General features: G+C 48.2%; 2 protein-coding genes across 7 annotated transcripts in view; one reads left to right on the forward strand and one right to left on the reverse strand.

The window, feature by feature from the left end:
* TRAPPC2 (trafficking protein particle complex 2) lies at positions 3,479-16,157 on the reverse strand. Its single transcript, NM_001244809.1, has 5 exons — positions 16,050-16,157; positions 8,611-8,722; positions 6,518-6,662; positions 5,748-5,833; positions 3,479-4,589 (listed from the first exon to the last, which is right to left on the reverse strand). Exons 2-5 carry the CDS (start codon positions 8,701-8,703, stop codon positions 4,491-4,493), a joined length of 423 nt encoding a protein of 140 aa, NP_001231738.1. The 5' UTR covers positions 8,704-8,722; positions 16,050-16,157; the 3' UTR covers positions 3,479-4,490.
* OFD1 (OFD1, centriole and centriolar satellite protein) overlaps positions 11,465-17,203 on the forward strand; it is a 54,100-nt gene continuing 48,361 nt past the window's right edge. For 2 of the 6 annotated variants that reach the window (XM_021079581.1, XM_021079582.1), the window contains exons 1-2: positions 11,465-11,673; positions 16,755-16,853. In XM_021079581.1, coding sequence (XP_020935240.1) covers positions 16,761-16,853 — 93 coding nt within the window. In that variant the 5' untranslated portion in view covers positions 11,465-11,673; positions 16,755-16,760. Of the gene's footprint in view, positions 11,674-16,225; positions 16,602-16,754; positions 16,854-17,203 lie in introns of those variants that run through there. The other 4 variants (XM_005673436.3, XM_003134936.4, XM_021079583.1 and 1 more) reach the window with 4 other exon arrangements.

Below are 17,203 nucleotides of genomic sequence, written 5' to 3' on the forward strand. Positions count from 1 at the left end.
CTGGAACCATGGACACAGACTATCATTATCACGAGCTAAGCTTTCAAAGGTCTAAGTTCCTAATGCAACAGACAATTTGGCTATCAGCAAGACATTTTTAACATTTTAAATTTGGAGAAATTAAATGCCTGTATTCTGGGGTTAGAGAGGGCTGTAGTTTTTATTATTTCCCCCCCTTCCCATGATAATCCTCCATTCAAAAAACAAAATAGGAATCCACCGTTAATAAGTTGGTATAGGAGATCCCGTCGTGGCGCAGTGGTTAACGAACCTGACTAGGAACCATGAGGTTGTGGGTTCGATCCCTGGCCTTGCTCAGTGGGTTAAGGACCTGGCATTGCCGTGAGCTGTGGTGTAGGTCTCAGACGAGGCTCGGATCCCGCTTGGCTGTGGCTGTGGTGTAGGCTGGCGGCTACAGCTCTGATTAGACCACTAGCCTGGAAACCTCCATGTGCCGCAGGCGCGGCCCTAGAAAAGACAAAGACAAAAAAAAAAAAAAACGTATATATTATATATTCCTTTTGTTTGTTTTTTCTCTAGGAGACTTGCTTTGTATTTTAAATCAAGTGTACCCATTTGCGTTGTCTTCTCTTAATCTATCTAGATTTCCATTATAGTAGACCTACCTCATTTATTAGCAGCGCAGATGTCTGTTTATTCAAACTGTTCTCTGCTGATAGATATCTGGCAGTAGTGTGTTAAAGTGCCAGTTGCCCACATTTTGGTCAACAGTGGGTATTAGGAGTAAATTTTTTGTTCATTTTTTGAACAGATGATAGAGTCACATGGTTGAAAATGATAAGGCACAAGGGACAAATATCTACCCTTGCCACTGAGTTCACGCCCATGGAAGCAGCCATGGTTCAGTTTCGTGGGTATCCATCTAGAAATGTAGTACATAAGGAAAGCGTGTTGGGTTAGTTCTCTAGGGCTTCCCTAACAAGATGTGGATTGGGTGGTTTAAATGCTGGGAATTTCTTTTCTCACAGTTCTGGAGACTAGAAGTCCAAGATGAAGGTGTTGATAGGTTCAGTTTTTCCCACGTCCTTTCTCCGTGGCTTGCAGGTGACATTTCCTTTGTGCACAACCCCCTCCTGTTCCCCCCCCCAGGTGTCTGTGTCTAAAAAGACACCAGTGAGATTGGATTAGGGCCCACCCTAATAGGCTCATTATTTTATTCTTTTGCTTTTTTCTAGGGCCCAGGTGCAGCATTTGGAAATTCTCAGGCTAGGGGCCGAATTGGAGCTACAGCTACTGGCCTGCACCACAGCAACATAGGATCCGACCCACTTCTGCAACCTACACCACAGCTCAAAGCACCACCAGATCCCCAACCCACTGAGGCCAGGGATGGAACCCACATCCTTATGGGTACTAATTGGGTTCATTACCACTGAGCCACAATGGAAACTCCCTAATGGGCTCATTTTAACTTAGATTACTTTTTTAAAGGCCCTGTCTCCAAATATGGTCACATTCTGAGAGACTGGGGACTAGGCCTGTCGAATATGAATTATGGGGGGACCACAGTTCAGCCTATCACACACGTCTGTAGGTGTGTGTGTGTGTGTAGGTATTTACAAAGTGTTTAACTTTGATACTTGCATAGATTTACCTCATAACTTAGTGGTTTTTCCAAACTTAGGTAATCTTTTCGGTAAACTTTTTCCAGCTAAATATTCAGGGATTAGATTAGTTGGCAGTCAAGAAGTCTGCAGCTGGGTAGCAAAAATTGTTCAGAACGTGTAGACAGGCTGATGGAAGGGAGAGTAATCCAGCTTTGTACCGTGACTTACAGGGACCTGGTGAACGGAGGTAATTGACCAAACAGCACTGACATGTCACACTAGGAGGAACCAAACCTGACTGGATAGCTTTGGCCTTCGAAGTGACAAGTAACTGATGGGAGAGCTCTTCACGCAGCAGCAAAAGGTAGCTGAAAACTAATTCTTTTAAGAAAGTAAAACATGCTTGATTGGCTGGTATTACAAAGATGAGAAGTAGGGAAAAAGCCAGAGTTGGGGAGCAAAGCAGACCACCTTGGTGGCAGGAGGTGTGGAAGCAGCTGCAGAGCCCTGAGCCCTGAGGGAGCAGCCAGGAGGGGAGAATGGGACGAGGGGCTGGGGGCCCGGTGTGGGGACTGAATGCCACCTGGCCTCAGGCTGGCTCTGTGATGTCCGGTGCTTTTGTGCTGTTTGTGGACGTAAAGCCTTTGAGACAGAGTTCAGTTTTAAGAGAAAGGCAAACTGTTGAACTTGAGAGGATGGACAGATGTACCTTTGACACTCACTGTAGCAATTGCAGTGTGCTGTGGGGCAGATGGAAACCTGCATCTGTCCGTGCACTTCTTAAATGTTTGCGTCCCCTTCTTCCCCCCCACCCCCCCGCCCCGGGAAAAACTCCTTAGTTGAAGTTAAAACATCGTAGATGTGTTTTACGTTTCTGTAAAAACTGGGGAAAGCTTTCATTGTACTATCCTGGCCCTGTGACACCCTGTGACTCTGGTTCCCCAGCACCAGCGGCTTGTGGGCCAGGGCAGTGCTAGGGAAGAAAGGGGATCTCTGTAGTCGGTGCATTCTGGGAAGCCCCCATCCTGGACGTCAACCAGGATGTGCTGTCGAGACCACGCAGTGCAAGCACACGGGGGCAGCAGGCAGAGCAGAGCGGAGACCAGTGGTCTCGTGGGCACCGCTCGAGGGGCCTAGGAAATGAAAGGGGACAGGAGCGGATTTGTGCTTTTGATCTGGATCGCTTTGCGAGTGCTGATGCACATTCCAGATCTAATGCTGACTTGCATGTGCTCAGTGGGGCCTGATACCCAGGGTGCTACTGACGTTGCACAGTTACTCTTGTGTTCCAGAACTTTCCATGGCATCACCTACTACTGGATATGAGCTTTGCCAGCTCTTTTGCTTTTTTGGTGTTCTTTTGCTTTCCTATTGATCAGCCCCTGGTTTTCCGGTTACAGCAGTCCCCCGGTTCCATCCTTCCAGCTGTCCCATCCACATGCCCACAGGCTTTCCCCACACAGCCCACCCTGAGGTCCCCACCCCCCACTCCCTTGCTGGAGCTCTCTCAAAGAGACAGTCATAAATGAAACCTGACACCTTACTACACTGATCTACTCGCACAGGGCTCTTTGCAGGGTGCCACTGTTATGTGGCTGAGCAGGGATCCCTACCTTCTCCACCCTACAACCTCCTGCCGGAACGCCACGCCCTCTGTGTTACAGGCTCCTTGAGGGCAAAGCAAACTATACAGTAAATACGTGTGTGGGTCTCTCCAATGAGCATGGCTAAAATCATGCCTGGATTTTTAGCTGAGAATCTTTTTCTGCCTCGTTTGAGGCGATCTGAGTTCTATAAAATGAGTTACAATATATGTTAGTTTGCAGACTTCGAGAAGGGAAACAGGACCAAAGTGGTATAGTCGTGGTGGGGTGAGCACTTACAAAATTTCATAGTAAACTTCCACAATCTTGGACAAACATCTTTATTTAGGAAATCAAATAAATAGGATAAAAAATTACGGTAGCAACTTAACACAAGAATACAAGGCCAAACTTAGAATTACTTGCTCAGGTTACTCAGAATGGAACAGAATTCTTCAAGTGCTCACAACTAGCACAGAAAAAACCCGAATATGACTTGATTTTCAGTGGACGTTTACTGGTTACAGTAAGATCCCACGCTGTCACCGCACAGCGACCACTCCCGCCCACTCCTGTACACAGCCGAAATGGCCAGGAGTGCACGTGCTGATGGAACACAAGCTTGTCTGTTTCCAGCTCCAAAACTGCCTTACAACTTTTTACTACAGGGGTCAACAGGTTCCCTTGCTCTTCAGTGTTACCGTCTGAGGGAAAGGAAACATAAGGACATAAACTGTCACTTTGGTCCTAGCCTTCCAGTTTGCCAACACGGATCCAGGATTCTAGGTTACAGCAGCATCACTGTTCCCAGTCTCACCGGGCAGGCGTGTGGCATTTGGCCCGGCCAGAGCTGTGAGCTCTGGCTTGTTGGGTAGTGCCCTGTACACTGCCTGTACGTTTTCCTGACATCTCTAGATGTATAGATCAGCCCATCTCTGTGCTGGCAACTTCATTCCCTACTGCTTAGAAGCTTTTTAGCTTTCAATCTGCCTACCAAATCTTTACCATGACATCTGCTTCTGGGTTGTTACACCAATATCAAACTATCTGAATGAGGAAAGGCAAAAGCTTATTCTCAGTTTTTAAAATAAAAATATTTTCAAGATTATCAGCAAAGAGCTCTTTATAAATAACACTGTCCACAAGCACATATCAACCTGTTGATAACCGTAAGAAACTGAATGTACTATTTTTAAATATAAAAGCAATTTCATTAGGTGTAGATAAATCAAGGCTACAAGAAAAACTTTTCCATGCTATTTAATCAAGTTACTTACAATGTACACGTTTTTGAGTATACCCCTTGTAGTGACATTGTTTATTTCTGAATTTTCTGCATTCAGCTTAAAAGGTGTTTCTTCCCAAGAAACTGAACTTTTCTGTCAAATGCGCTTGATCGAATAGGAGAATTGGGTTCATAAAATGGATTCATTGCAAACTAGGAGAGAAGAAGGTATTAAAGTGAGCTGGCGAAGTAAAAAGGCTGCCAAATCATAGATCTCTAAAAGGCAATTATTTTAAACTTTTAAATTAAGTCATCAAAGACATTCAAAAGTCTGAAGACCACATTTTTAAGTTTCAGTGAAAAATGTTCCATTGTCAAATAGTAATGTTTCCTTAAGGAAATGTTTGTCTTGATGTTTTAGAGAACTACCCGCGGCAAAACTAACGGTGCTAAGTGCTGCCTCTGTGCGCTAAACCAACTTCCAGGACTCACCTTGTGCGTGAAATACTAATCCACTCACGACCATTACAAAGATGTGGATTAACCTGGAAGGCTCCTTGGCTACATAAAACAAACTCAAAATCTGCCGCATGCTTAGAGTGAAGGAAAAAGTTATACCATACTGCTAGTAAAAGTTCCTCTTGTGTGGCAATTTTTTAACATTCAGGTTTTTAAGACTCTCCTTTAACACAAAGTGATCAGTTTCTCAGATAATGTAGTTTGTAAATCATAATATATGTGAAAGAAAATTAGTCCTGAATGGAATCATGAATGAGGAAAGGAGTTACCCACTTTTACACCTTAATCACTTGATGCTGTCCATCTTTAAAAGGGGGCTAAATATTCTTATTTGCTGCTTCTGACTAGGAATATTAACTGTGCTGATATGCAAAAAATTTTGTCCAAATACAGACGATTTAAATTATTAAGAATACACTGTCAGCACTGCAGTTTAACTACTGACTTATGACCATTTCAGTTTTTCTAATTACGTATCAAGAAATGCAGGGGGCCGCTTTCTCCCCGAGTGACTCTTTGATAATACATGAAATCACCTCCTACCAGCTGATACTTTATACTCATGGCCCTGTAACTTAAGTACATGGAAGACATTTTAGATTAAAATTATGAAGCAACTTCCCTTAGGTAGACTGCTTGTCTCTCTTTAGGGTTCCCTCATAGAATCAACTGTATGCACCAAAAGGGGGAGAATGAAACAATGCAAAAGTAACCAGTGCTAGTTGTTGTCCTACAGGCATGCTAAGGGGGGGGGACCCGCCTGGTGAGGGAGCTGCCTCGACAAGCCAGTGTCCTGCCCAAGTTGGAATCCCTTTTATAATCAGATGTTGCAAGGTCCAGAACATATCATACCTTTATGTATAAATCATAGACATCAGTAAAGAAGTTCTTTATTCCGTCTTCTTGCCTTACGTCATGCAGCATGATAAATCTCATATGTGAAATAATTAAGGTATAATCTCTTTAGAAATGAAAACTGAAAAGCAGTCAGTTGATACATTCTTCAGAGTAGTCACATGCAGTGTATTTTGCGAAGGAAAACTTGAATCCATCACCTGGGTTCAAAATTATGTCAGTTTTATCTTGAAGAGCATATAATCTTTTTAAGTTAGAAAATAACTACAAAATAAAGTCACCCTTGATAGGATTCAGATAAAACTTAATTTTATATGAGACTTGATTTTCTTTGTTTCTTTCTTTTTTCTCTTTATGGCAGCACCCGCAGCATATGGAAAGTTCCAGGGCTAGGGGCTGAATGGGAGCTACTGCCACCAACTACACCACAGCCACAGCAACGCCAGAGCTGAGCCACATCTGCGACCTACACAGCTCATGGCAATGCCAGATCCTTAACCGAGTGGGACCAGGGATTGAACCTGTGTCCTCACAGACACTATGTCAGGTTCTTCACCTGCTGAGCCACAATGGGAACTCTAAGACTTTAGTTTTAAAGCTGTTAAAAGGAGAGTGTTTTTTGCCTCTAAAGAAAGAAAAGCCCTGTAAATTCAATTTTTACCTGATACTTTGCAGTCCAGACTCAAAGCCTGGCATGTGGGTCCCACATGGTTTAATCTGTTACCCCAACCCTTGGTTAGATCTCCTTATTACATAGATAAGGATATGACCCGCAGTTACAAATGCCGAGACAAACCACTCATTGAACTTGTCCACAGTCTTCAAGTACATGTTGTTTGACAGCCACATGTTCTCGTCCACCAGGTCGAGAGCAGCGTGTGCTATGAACTGGTTCAGGTGGCGGTGATCGTCCTAGGTGACAGCGAGCAGCACCAGATTAACATTCACACACAGTGTCAAAAACGGAACACTTCATTCTGTAAATGTCACACACAGCTTTCTCCGGGGAGGGAGGAGCTTGCTGCTTTTACTTCGATTCTTAGTCAGGAGACTTACAAAGGTCTTCAGTGTTTTCACATCATTTTCTATTTTCTAATTTGGTATTTAAACCTCAGCGAATGGAAATAGGCAGTTATTCAAGAAACTATATAGATTTTAATTTTATGAAGGAAGTTAGTAAATTTTCTAACCATTTAAGGATGTGAAAAACCAATACCACATTAAAAAAAAAGATCCTGCTTTCAAGAAGCTCACGTCTTTTTCGAGGAGGAAGACAGAAAAAACAGGTGGCCATGGATAAAGTAGAGCAGTTTCACAGGCTGGGGCGATGGGCGTGCTGGGGCGAGATGGGAGTGGCGGTGGGAGGCGGGCTCTGTGTGCAGTGACAGCGGGTGAGCAGGGGAGGCAGCCTGGCATAGCCGCCTGGAGCTGTAAGGAAGTCATGCGGCAGGAGGACCTGGGAATGGCTTGTGGCCAGGCTCAGCCTCAGCCCCATGCAGTCAGCTGTGCCGACAGCAGGAGAGAGGGGACTGTTCCACCAGAATGTCGAGAGGGAATCCACAACCTGGAGTGCAGTCTCGCCCCTGGGGAATTCTTACTTTCCAGATGCATTTTTCAACAGCTGTTAAAGGTTGGGTTTGTGCCCCTCGCCGCACTTCCTCTACTGGAGTCCTAACCCCCCTGGGCCCCAGGATGTGATCTTATTTGGAAATGGGGTCTTTACAGCGGTAACAGGTTAAAATGAGGACATCAGGGTGGGCCCTGGTCCAGTGTGACCTTATTTATTTATTTTTTTGCTTTTTAGGGTGGCATCTGAAGCATATGGAAGTTCCCAGGCTAGGGGTTGAATTGGGCTACAGCTGCCGGCCTATGCCATAGCCACAGCAATGCTGGATCCGAGGATCCGAGCCATGTCTGTGACCTACACCACAGCTCACACACACCCACGGAGAAGGCCAGGTGAGGCCTGGGGTTGTGCTGCCACCAGCTGGGAGGGGCCTGGGCAGACCTTCCCTAGCTGCTTGGAGAGGGCACAGCCCTGCTGACAGCTTGAGCTTAGACCTCTGGCCTCCAGAACCTCGAGGTAATACACTTCTGTTGTTCTAAGGCGCCCGGTTTTTGGTACTGTGTACAGTAACCCTAAGAACTTAATGTAACTTCCTTACTCAGGAGGCTGTTCCCCTGACTGGGCTGGACGAAGGCTGCTAGTTGCCCTGGAATCACTCACATAGGTAAAGTCTGTTTGTTTATCTTTTTTTTTTTTTTTTTTTGCTGTGCTGGAGGCATGTGGAAGTTCCTGGCACAAGGATTGAACTAGTGCCACAGCAGTGACCTAGGCCTCTGCAGTGACCAAGCCAGATCCTGAGCCACAAGGTAACTGTAGTTAAAGCATGTCTATACTGGACTCTTGTCACTGTGAGAAGGCTAATTTATTCATCGGGGAAATGGGTGTGTTCTGTGTCTGGCTCACAGCACTGTTTTCTTTCACACTGATGGTCAGACTTGAGAGTTGAGAAGGCAACCGTAGAAATGTTTTAAGAAGGTGAGTGGTAGCAGGAGAAAGAAGTCAGATCAAGTCGTGTGGCACAGTATTTTTATATGCAGTGCTTTGCTGACCACAAGGCCACTGGAGTGAGAGAAAAACCACAGATATGTAAGTAATCACACACCACACGCAGCACCGGGCTGGCTTCTTTCACCCTGTGGGACTGCAGAGCAAGGCCCGCTCCGCTGTGGTGGGTTCCTCGTTCCCTCATCTGTCCAGATCTCTTTCAGCTCTAAACTCACATCACATCATGACCCATGATCTCATACCACAACATACCAACTGGGAGGGAATTTTTTAAGGTTCCATACGCACTTTGGATTCTGCTTTTCCGGCTGGCAAAAACTCCATTTCAAAAACTGGATTGTCATGGTGACCAACAATGACAAAGTAGAAGCTTCCAGACATCGTCCTCAATATACAGCTCCTAATTAAATGAAAGTAATACATATTTTCAGTACTCAATACTGAAAACCAAAACTGGTTAACAGGAAGTGAAGAACTCCATTTTTTGGTTTTACTTAAACCTGAATTGCAGAGGAGGTGGCCCCTAAGCTTGGCAGGCTTCCCAGTATACCACTGTAGATACACGGCTTTTGAATGATACAAATGATTTCTCTGTGATATGCAGAATCCAGTTCTAGATTTTCATAGGGAAACTAGAAGACCGCTACTATGAAATCACAGAAACAACACTGTCATGATCTGAAAGTGTGGAACAGCCAGGCTACACTTGGACGGGACCAGTTAGTAGCAGTGCTGACACCTGGAAAGATCATAAAGGATGCTGATTAGGAAATAATTGGCTTGCCTTACAAAGTTTCAGGAAGGATGTTTCTGAGGAAGCTAAAAACCACTCTCCTGCATGTCACCTACAGAAAGGCACGCCCCTCTAGCCTTCATCTGCAGACCGTGTGCAGTGTCCAGCTTCCTACCCGAGGGTCTATGCTAGGAATGCAACGCTGCACATGGAAGAGCTTGAGGTATGCCTCTCAGACATGTCAGTGAGAGGAAGAAACAGTACCACCCCCACCCCCCACTGCACCTGCAGTATATGGAGGATCCTTAACCCACTGGGCCCGGCTGGGGATCAGAACGGGAATACCAGAGAGACAGGTTAGATCACTAGCCCACTACGCCCCAGCAGGAACTCCAACAAAGTTTTATTTTCTAGAAAAGAGGGACGAAATCATATCCAAAAAGGAAGACATTCTGGGGCATTAAGAGGTCTCGGAACTGCGGTTAATAGGCTTGCTCAAGGAATATAAGAGAAAGTGGAGGAGAAATCAATGATTCCATGGCTTTTAGCACAAAATCTGGACAGACAGATGGACAGACATGGATTTATGTGAGTCTTTGGACTCAGACAAAGCTAGTTTCACGGTAGCTCTGGCACAGGAGCCAGGCTCGGTCCTGGTGCTTCATTGGCCACCGTCGGATTCCTTCTGGGAAATCAGGATGACCGTGACCATTGTAGCCCCTCACGGTGAGTCTGTGAGTCTGCGGACGACACGACCTAGAGGCCGCAAAGCGCCCAGGGCAGGGTCTGGCTCCCAGGCGGTGCTCAGGAAATGTTCCTTAAAACCCTGCGGAAGAGTGCACCCCCGACCCAGACGGGCCCAGGAAGCCTCCTGGGGTTGGGAGGAATCTGCTTAACTGGGAGCCTGCAGTCTCGGGGAACGTACTCTGAGGTGTGTCAGAACCCAGGGCTCATCAAGCCCCACTGGGCTTCCATGGGTTCACACAGAACGTGTGGTGAACTCCAGAGATCTGAAGTGTGTTTCCTGGGCAAACAACGTTTCATAGAGAGAACCAGGGCACAGCTGGCACTTTTCACTCTGCAACTGGCAGAAAAGGCAGATAGGAGACTCTCCTGGCATGACGAGGTGAGTCAGACGGAAAAGGTTATTTGGGGCAGGGGCTGGCACACCACCGTCTGTGGGCCTATCTGGCCTGGGCCGTCCTCTCCCTGCCACTGTCATCTAAGGCTGCTTCTGCCCACAGCAGCAGAGGGGGGCCGTCACCCAGAGACCATCTGGCCCTTTACAGAACATGGTGGTCCCTGTTTTAAGGGAAAGATGAGAAAAAGTAAAACTGGACACAAAAGGCGAGAGCGATACAAAAGCTATGGGGAAGGAGGCGAACTGGCAATAATTCTCAAGCAAAAGTGAAGGGAGAGGGATGGGAGCTTGAAACTTAACAAGGTGCACAGTGACATCATCCATTCCTGCTGGAACAGGTTTCATAGCTGGAGTTTGCCAAGGGGAGGGCTTACTTTCTTCCAAACAAACACTGAAGCAGCAGCAGGGGAAAAAAATCCTGTAAGGAAATTATGTCTGCCCCTACACACATTTAAGAAGCTGCACAAGACAATATAGTATAAGGAAGATCGCTCCACACGCACACACACACACACCTAGACGCCTGGGAGAGAAGCCCCGGGCTCAGAAGCGCGGGAGCAGCCGCAGAAAGGGGGCTGCGGGCCATGCGGCATAAAGGCGCCACAGCAAGCTGCCCACGGTGTTACCCCACACGCAGCTGAAGAGCCAGGCAGGCAGCTCCGTCCCTCTGACGAGGAGAAGCTGGAAGGGGAAGTGGGGGAAAAGGAAGCCGAGTCTCAGGAAGGGACTGGGGCTTACAGGGCGGGGCGGGCGCCGAGCCGGGCCCCACGCTGGGCAGCGTGCTGTCTGGGAGGAGGGAGGCTTGCTCCCCGGCTCACCCTTCCCCTCGCTGAAACAGGGGCCCTCCCAGCATCTCCAGGGCCTCGAGGAGCGGGGGTCGCTGCAGAGCTGGCACTGGCCTAACCGGGAGCTGAGGCTTCGAAGAGGCTAGAACCGAGGATGTTTCCGCACGTGTGGCTGAGGCGACGCAGGGGAACAGCAAGGCGACGCTGCTCTTCACCGAGAAAGGGAGGAGGAAAGGGAAGGAAGAGGGAGGAAAAGGGACAGGCCGAGTTTGAAAATGCGGTGGAGCCAGAACAGCCGCCCCTCCCCAAGGGGCCCACACCCTGAACCCGGGAGCCTGTGCGGGCTGCTTTACCGGGCAAAGGGCTCAGGCCGCTCAGCAGCAGCCCGGCCAGCGGGCGGGGCGGAGCCGGGGCGGCGGGGCGGAGCTGGGGCGGCGGGGCGGGGCCCCGGGGCCTCCGCTGGGGCCTTAAAGGGAAAGGGGGCGGGCCCGCCCCGCGCGGGGCGGAGCTGTGGGAGGTGGCCCAGGGAGCGACGGCGAGGCCGGCTACAAAGACGGAGGAAGAGGCCGCGAGTCAAGGAACGCGGGAGGTTCGAGAAGCTGGAGAGGGCGAGAACACCCGTTCTCCTCAAGCGCCTCCGGAAAGGACTGCAGCCCAGTGAGACTCGGGTTGGACCTCTACGCTACAGAACGGTAAGCTGCTAATGTGTGTTGTTTTTAAGACACTGAACTTGTGGTAACTTGTTAAGGCCGTAGTAGCAAACTAACACCGTCAAGCTGCAAAATCTGCGGGTATAAGAAAAAGTAAGTACCAGCAGAAAAGTAGAAGGTGCGTCCTCCACAGAGTGGGGACACAAGGAGTTTGTTTACCATGGGACTCGGGTTTCAAGGCCCTGTGGAAAGAGGGGGTGTGGGAGGCTGGCAGTGGTACCCGGAGGTGAAGCCACTCAGAGCAATATGTGGGGTGAGTCTGAAGAGAACCGCCACTGTGCTTTTCCAGCAAGTATCCCCTCTACCCACAGCAGCTGAGCACATAAAAAGTGCTCAGAGCTCACAGAAGGGTGTGTGTGTGTGTGTGTCTGGAACGGAGTATGATGTTGGAATACAGGAAGGGGAATGGAGGAACGGGAGGCATGGGTGGGGGGCGGGGGTAAGGAATAATTGGCCTCTGTAAGGGAGAGAACCTTCTGGAAGCTTCAGTGCCGAGGCCCTTTAAGGCCCTCAGGGGCCTGATTGATGACACCTGTGTTCAAGTCACAAGCTACACCTTTGTGAGAAGGTGTTAAGGTTATTAAGGTGCCAATGAAGAAACCCTCCCTTCCAAGGGACAGCACTCCCACCTGTGGTGAAAACAGCAGTCTCTGGTGGATGGAGTGACAGCTACTTTCAAGAGAGGCAACTGAAGGACTCAACAAGGACTTGCCTGAGGTGGAAGAGCACGTGTGTAGGACGTAAGGAGGAGGGCCCTAACTAGTAAGGAGCAGAAAAAAGGACCGGGAAACTGAGGCTAGCACCAGAAGGGCAAAAGCCCGAAACGAGCTGACATCTGTGGAATAAATACGTTAAGAAAACAAAAGCCTTTCTAGGCTACAATCAGGAAAAAGCAAGGGAGAAGGTCGATTACCTCAAGCACCTGGTACCTAACGGCCAGAGGACACAGGTGTGCAGAATTGCAGTCTTCTCAAAGAATGATTTTCAGGAGTTCCCGTCGTGGCTCAGTGGTCATGAACCGGACTAGTATCCATGAGGACACAGGCCTCGCTCAGTGGGTTAAGGATTTGGCGTTGCCGTGAGCTGTGGTGTAGGTCACAGACACGGCTCGGAGGCTGTGTTGCTGTGGCTGTGGTGTAGGCCAGCAGCTGCCGCTCTGATTTGACTCCTAGTCTGGGGGTGTGGCCTTAAAAAGCCAAACGAGAAAAAAAAATGATTTTCACACAGCAAGTGGGGAAGAAATAAGGCTAGGCAAGCTGTGAACCTCAAGACAGGTAAGTTAAAGAAATATCTAGACCTTTCAACGAAGTCTTCCCCTCTCTGCAAATGAGGTATGTTGGGCTAACAGCTGTGGTTCTCTAACTACTGATCACTGACTTTGCAGAAATCCCAGGAACAGAAAAGCGCCCTGCTGCCAGAGTAACTGCTACTCCAACTTGAAACAAAAAAGGTTATCTCCCAGTTTGCAGCTGAGTACTTCCCAAGAGATGAAATTACCAACAGAAATATGTATCAAATGCCTGTCTTTGGTAAACACTGTGCTGGGAGCATTTGTGATAAACCAAGTCATTTCATGTGAATCTCTGGACAAAACGAAGAGATTACTACCCTCGTACGTGCAGTGTGAGAAGTCAGAGCAGACCTACACTGCTTGGTGTGGAAGGGAAATGGGAGGTGGTTAGGTGACCTGAAGCCTGGATGTCGGTCTGTGTATCCCCAGAGCCACAGCACTGCCCAGGGCCAAGAAGCACTCCTTCTCTGCTGAAGGAGGCACAGCTGGGAACTGACTGCAGTGTTAACTAAGTGCTTCCTGTCAGATGACAGCATGGGGTCTCGAGGAAAACAGCTGAGTTTGAGCTTGACCTAGTCTGTCTCAACGTTGGAATCAGTAACTAAGAGGAAGCCAGCTCGCACAGATAACGAGCTAAGGGCAGCTAATTGATTAGAAGACCAAAAGGAGAAAAAGGTGTCATGAACAGGACAGGATTTAAGAGGATTCGAAATAAAGTCCTGCACAACAGGATGAGGGAAACTAGAATAAGAGCAGTTCATTGCTTTTCTAATTGACTGCAAGCTCAATCAGAGGCAGGAATCTGATCCAGTGGTCAAAAAAGCTAATAGAATTCTAGGCTGTATTAAACACGATGTCCTCTTTACTAATAATATCTCTGGGGAACGTACTCACTGTTGGGAATCGCATTTTAAAAGGATCAATAATTCTGAACTGTGTGTGTTGGGAGGAGGGAGGCATCTAGGCTAGGGACTGTTCTGGAAACAAGACAAAAGCTAGCAAAAGCTACCGAAGGATGTTTAAACTGGTGGTGTCGGGGGAGAGCTTTTTTGTGGAGGGCGGGGGGAGTGGGGTATGGTACAGTCTTTAAATGTGAAGCTGTCTAATGGAAAAGGGATCGGACTAGGGATGGCAAATGGGTCTTGTGAGCTCATTCTAAGGAAATGGTGTGAGAGAGTCTGAGAAGACCCCTAGGGTGGTCAGCGGGAAGGAGGGCTGTGATCAATGATCGGCGAATGCTGTGGGTTTGGGAGAGGGCAGTGCCTATGTGAGTGCCAACTATTTGCTAGCTGTGAACTAGACAGACTTACTCCAAACTGTTCCAGAGGCCAAGCCTAGGACTGCTCCTCGCAGGTTACATGGAAAATTAGGTGGGTCCATATAATGGAGAACTTGGCAACAACTAAAGAACTTTGAGGCTGCCTGGTGAGAGGACTCCCCTTCCCCCACCCTCTTCACTGGAAGCGAGTAAGGGGAGGCTGAAAGGCCACTAGTGCCAGAGTGGGAGGATGAGCTCCATGAACTTAGAAGTCCCCTCCAAGACAACTTGGACTCCAGTCCCAAAACCATCCGTTTGTCCAGCAAACCTCTTTATATCCCCTATAGAAGAACTTCTAGAAAACCGCTCTGTGCTCCCAACAGCACTGGCTTCAGTCATTCTGTAGCCTTGGGGCTGCAAGAGTAACCTAGTGTGGCACAGGACGTGTCTCCTGCAATAAGCAGGATGGACAGTATTGACAATTCCTTAATAGGACATTTTCTATTAAAATTAGAAGCAATTCCTCTACCTCCAAGTGAGATGATGCTGGCTTTTAGATATTGAATCTAACTCTATGTAATCTGAGGACCAAAAGTGGGGGTAACAGGGTATTGAGGCACAGATGTGTTTTTATTTAACAGTATCTGCAACATGAACACCTTTGAACATGTTTCATCATTTCACTATTCTGCTCAAAAGCCTTAATGCTTCTCATCTACAAGATCAAGTACCAATATTTAAAACCTAGTCCTATGTTGCTGTGCATGGCTTTGCTCAATCTCACTTCCCTACATCGGCTAGAGTGGACTGGGCTACTTATTTTTTTTCTCCCCAGCTGTGATTGTGTCCACTCCAGTTAAGTTTCCTGGCCTGGCATACTCTCCCTGATTCCATGTGTAAACCTTACCCATCTTTTTAAGTCCAATCAAATCCCTCCTCAAATTATTTCCCAACACCAACCTACACACTCCCTACCTCCTGTTGAAGTCCTCTCACGCTTGATGTTTCTTACATTTTCTAAGCCTCGAATGACTAGGGGTCAAAATTCATTGTACTTATCACTGCTGTTCACACAGCCAGCACTGGCCCAATTCTGTCTTCGTAGGACTTAAATACCTCATACCCACTGGATGGGGCTCTGGAGTCAAGCAAGTTTCGTCTGCTCTTGAGAGTATCACGATTTTTTTTTTAAATTCTTTTGAGAATTTTCCCCTTCCTCCCATGCTTTCTGCCCACCATCCAAATCCTACCTAGCAAAGCCCTGATGAAGTCTTAAAATGTATCTTAGCCAATTCTCAGGCTTTAATGTTATTATTGCTTCTAGAGAGACTGGTTCCTTTTCTAATTAGATTTAAACATCGTAGGAACACAGTTCACCTATCTTCCTCACCGCACGCTCGGTTTTCCATGGGGGGCGATTATGCCTCCCAGGGAAGACCTGGCAATGTGGGGAGACATTCATGATTGTCACAACGGGGGGGGGGGCCGAGTGCTACTGACATGTAATGGATAAAAACCAGGGATGCTGGTCAACATCCTATAGTACACAGGACAGCCTCACAAGAAAACATTTTCCGGCTCCAAACGCCAGTAGTGCCGCGGTTAACAAAACCGGGGTTACCTGAGTGGCCTAGTGAAAAAACAGAACAAGCAAAGCCCCAGAGTCCGCGCACGTTTGCCTGTTAAAGTGTGCACTGGCCGGGCGGGTTGGGCCCAGGGCAGAAGGGAGAGACTAGGTCAACAGCCGGGTCACGCGGGGCACAGGACGTCCCTAGAATCCCGGAGCCGCCCACTCACTCCGTCCCCTACCTGCGGCGAGACGCCGGCAACGGAAACGCCCAGTCAGTCCCCGCGGCAGAGACCCGCGCCCCACAGCTGCAGTGGGGACTCCCGAAGCTACCCTCGCGAGATTCCACAGCTGCGCTCCTGCGACACGTAGGCGGAGCTTCCGGCGGGAGTGCTGCGCAGCCCGGCGCGTGCGCTGTAGCGCTCTAGATAGGGCGGCTGGGCTCAGAGGACTTCGGGGAGGGGTGGGCTCAGCTCTGAGCTCCGCGAACGCCGCCCGGCTTGTTTCCTTGCGCCGCGCCTCCTCTCTTCCGGTCTCCGCCTCCTCTCTGGCCGTGAGAGTTGCGCGTGGGTCACAGCCCCGCCCACCCATCAGAACCGCAGAGAAAGCAAGTGGCCGTTTCTGCCCCGGTTCCTGGTTCGGAGCGCGAGGCAGTGTTCGGCTCTCTTGTTCCTCCGGATCCGTTGGGACAGAGGCGGGGCTCCGAGGGCAGGGATTCTGCTGGGCTAGGTCTTGAACTCGTGCCACGGAGGGTTGGGACGGGCTCGGGAGGAAGCCGACACCTGATGGCTCAGGTAGATACACCAGCCGCTTCCTGGAGGCGGGCCAAAGTGAAGGCTTTGTTTCGGTTAAAGCGTCTCTGGGCTTACTTTGAGGCCACCGGTCTGTCTTCAGTAATTCAGGTCCCCTCTGCCTGAGAGATAACCCGTAACCATTTTCTCTTACAGTCCACCATGCCCCCCAAATCTGACGTGTTGAGTCAAGATGAACTTCGCAAAAAGCTGTACCAGACATTTAAGGATCGGGGTATACTGGACACACTCAAGGTATCAGTTTTAGGCGTATCTGTTGTATAACTTTTACAAGTGTAACCTGTAACCTGTATACTTAAATACATTCATGTCTTGAGTTTTAAAAATAGTGTGATGTACAGAATGTACTGGTGAGTTACATTATTCTGTCCTGTGTAACACTTTTGTCTTAGAACAGTAAACACACTTCAGTAAAGTGAGGTTTGTTTTCAAAAGTCTGGAGTACAGGTTGCTGAATTCACAAGTGGTTTTATAATACTCGTATTCGAATGGAGAGTATTGTCACTATATAGAAAACTTAAGGGACTGTTTACTGTAGAAAGATAAATTTCTTTTTAAAAATATATTGAAAGGTAGGAGTTCCT

This window comes from Sus scrofa, chromosome X (assembly GCF_000003025.6).
Source record: "Sus scrofa isolate TJ Tabasco breed Duroc chromosome X, Sscrofa11.1, whole genome shotgun sequence".
Taxonomy (NCBI): domain Eukaryota; kingdom Metazoa; phylum Chordata; class Mammalia; order Artiodactyla; family Suidae; genus Sus; species Sus scrofa.